Here is a 2,983-nt window from a genome sequence, read left to right on the forward strand (position 1 = left end):
GCTCGATGGGAGAGAGATCTGGTGATCTGGCAGGCCAAGGAAGAGTTTGACAAGCTTGCAGAGAGTTCATAGCAACACGTGCCGTATGTGGTCTGGCATTGTCCTGCTGAAAAACCAGCCCAGGGCGCTGCTAAAGAAACGGTAGCAAAACAGGTCTTAGGATGTCGTCGACGTACCGCTGTGCAGTAAGTGTATGACGACCAAAGGGGTCCGGCTGTCAAAGGAAATGGCACCCCAGACCATAATGCCTTGTTGAAGGCTGGTGGGGCATGCAATAGTGATGGCAGGATCCCCCCCCCTCTGCCCTGTGCGTCTTCAAACACGTCTTCGATCATCGTCAGGACACAGTTGGAAGAGGGNACCCCAGACCATAATGCCTTGTTGAAGGCCGGTGGGTTATGCAATAGTGAAGGCAGGATCCCCCCTCTGCCCTGTGCGTCTCCAAACACGTCTTCGATTATCGTCAGGACACAGTTGGAAGCGGAATTCGTCGCTAAAGACTATACATCCCCAGTCGGCATCATTCCAGCTATATCTGTTCAAAACATTCATGAATACGAAATTTCAAAGCAATCAGATGATTGCTTCTTGGTGCGTCGATTTTTTTGTTATAGAGTGTATATTAAAAGTTTATGAAAATTATATTTTGTAATATTATATTTTGTTATGTTTAATATTCCAATTATGTATCTATTCCTTATTTATCTTATGGATGATAAACAAATTAAGATTTTATATTTCAGAAATAGATATTACAGAGACTCCTTTGATAGAAGCAGATGTTAACAATGCATTATCATTATTAAATCTATGTAAAAGAACCAAATTGATACTCAATTGCGTGGGACCAGTAAGTCATGATTTTTTATTCATTAGGAAATGCTTTTGAAAAACTTATATATCAGACATTTGTAACGTAAATTTATCAAAATAATTAATTACCGAAATAATAATGTAAGTTATAATTCTTTATCCATGAGGAAATTTTTGAAAATAATTTATATTTAAAACATTTGCAACGTAAATTTTTAAAAATAATTAGAAAGTTTTGAACATTATGTGAAACTTTTTATCGTTTAAATGTATTATTATATTGTTTATTGCTATTGTGAAATTACGGGATGAAAAAAAAAGCATTAAAAACAAATTTTAAAGAACGATTTTGTGACAATACATTCCTTAAAAAAGTATGAAGCTTTAGCACTTTGATTATAAATGGATAAATTTATATTGAAAATTAGCAGCATTTAATAAAATTATGTATTAACTTTGAGATTGTTGGAAAAAACGCAATTTTATTAAGCATTTCTTTCAAATAATAATTATTTTAAGTATTTTTTTACATTTTAAACTTCACACAAACAATTTGCATAAAGTTTAAGATCTTTTGTTAATATACAAGTTGTTGCACAATCTTTGCCGTTGATATATATATTTAAAACTTTTATCAAGAATTAAATTTGAAAGTGTGCACATTTGGAGTTGCAAATTAGTAACTTCTGGATTTCATAAATTAAAATTGCATTTTAAAATTATTTAAATATTCGCGTGCTTTACTAATTTATAATTTATCAACAACCATTAAATGAAGTAATAAAAATTCGGAAAACAAATCTATACTCCAGTGATCCAGCATGCGATATTTTTGACAAATTTTTTATAATTTAATCACTTAAGAAATTTTTTTTCTTCTCTGTTTTGTTTTCCTGCTTGCGCACCTTTAAAAAACGACAGTCTTTTGATTGGATTACATTTTTAATTATAATGCAAAATTATAAGAAGGGTAAGAAATTTGATTCAAATACTCTGGATAGTTTCAGTAATGTAAATATCTTATTATCTGAGTCTTGATATCTTATTTCAAGAACAAAATTTGAAGAAACACTCCATAGATATATCCTACGATAAAAATTGCTAAAATTTAAAATTTGTCTTTTTTTATCTAATAATTAGAAATATAAATTTTATTTTTTTATTTTAATAATGTCTATCTGTTAAAAAAATTTATGAGTACTCACATTCACTCTTCACTTAGTTAAACTCACATTTTTTGTCATTATACGTTAAAACTCGATATCCCAGAGGGTTAAAAAGATTTTATGTTAAAATATTTTTGAATAAATGAGAGTTACAATTGTGTTCAAAAATATTTTAAATTCCATTAAAATGTACTAGAGATGTTCCTTTACACTTCTTTTTGTTGAAAATAGTTGTCACAATTTTTGCTGTTCAATAACAGGAAAATTTATAATAAAATGAGTTATAATACGCATAAGTGTCAGTAAAATTACTTAGCAATACAATTAAAAGTAAGAACAGTAAGTTCCTTAATGCAAAATTAGTTTGTAAAGGCATAGCACAGAGAATATTAAGACACATTCGAATTAGGCTTAATAGAACAGAAATTAGATATTATAAAATGCAATGCACGAAAAAACAAAAATTAATATTAAGGATCACAGACTTCGGACTGTTCTCTTGTTTGAACAGAGGCGATATTTTTCAGATTGCAGTTGCCCCTCTGATTTTGAAAATTCATTGGTGCTAATTAATTAATATATTTAAAATCCATCCTTCAAAGCAGTAACGGATGAAAAATTAATATTTAAATTAAAAATTATTTAATGAGGTTATTTTCTCTCTCTCTGTCTTTCTGTCTTTGTGCGTATTTTTTCCTCATAAAATAAAGTAATATTTTTTCGTTTTTTCTTTCCAGTATAATTTGTATGGGGAGGCAGTAATAAAAGCCTGCATTGAAGCTGGAACTCATCACATAGACCTCAGTGCTGAAACAAAGGTTGTTTATTATTATTTATATCTCTCATAATTTTGTTCCATTAAAGACAATAGTAGGGGAGAGTGGGGTCAATTGTAACAGGGTACGATTGTAACAGAGCAAAAATTTCGAGTGTCGGGTTCTAGATTTGGTTCCTAGGTGGCACACAAGGTGTATTTAATAAATCTACATGTACACCCCTGCTGG

The 2,983-nt window shown here is 30.5% G+C and overlaps 1 protein-coding gene across 1 annotated transcript in view; it reads left to right on the plus strand.

Annotated features, from left to right (window-relative positions):
* Positions 1-2,983, plus strand: part of LOC107436416 (saccharopine dehydrogenase-like oxidoreductase) — a gene marked incomplete in the record, with an annotated part of 30,977 nt that overhangs the window by 3,174 nt on the left and 24,820 nt on the right. The window contains 2 exon segments of the mRNA XM_071184290.1: positions 744-850; positions 2,717-2,797. Coding sequence (XP_071040391.1) covers positions 744-850; positions 2,717-2,797 — 188 coding nt within the window.

This window comes from Parasteatoda tepidariorum, chromosome 8 (assembly GCF_043381705.1).
Source record: "Parasteatoda tepidariorum isolate YZ-2023 chromosome 8, CAS_Ptep_4.0, whole genome shotgun sequence".
NCBI lineage: Eukaryota > Metazoa > Arthropoda > Arachnida > Araneae > Theridiidae > Parasteatoda > Parasteatoda tepidariorum.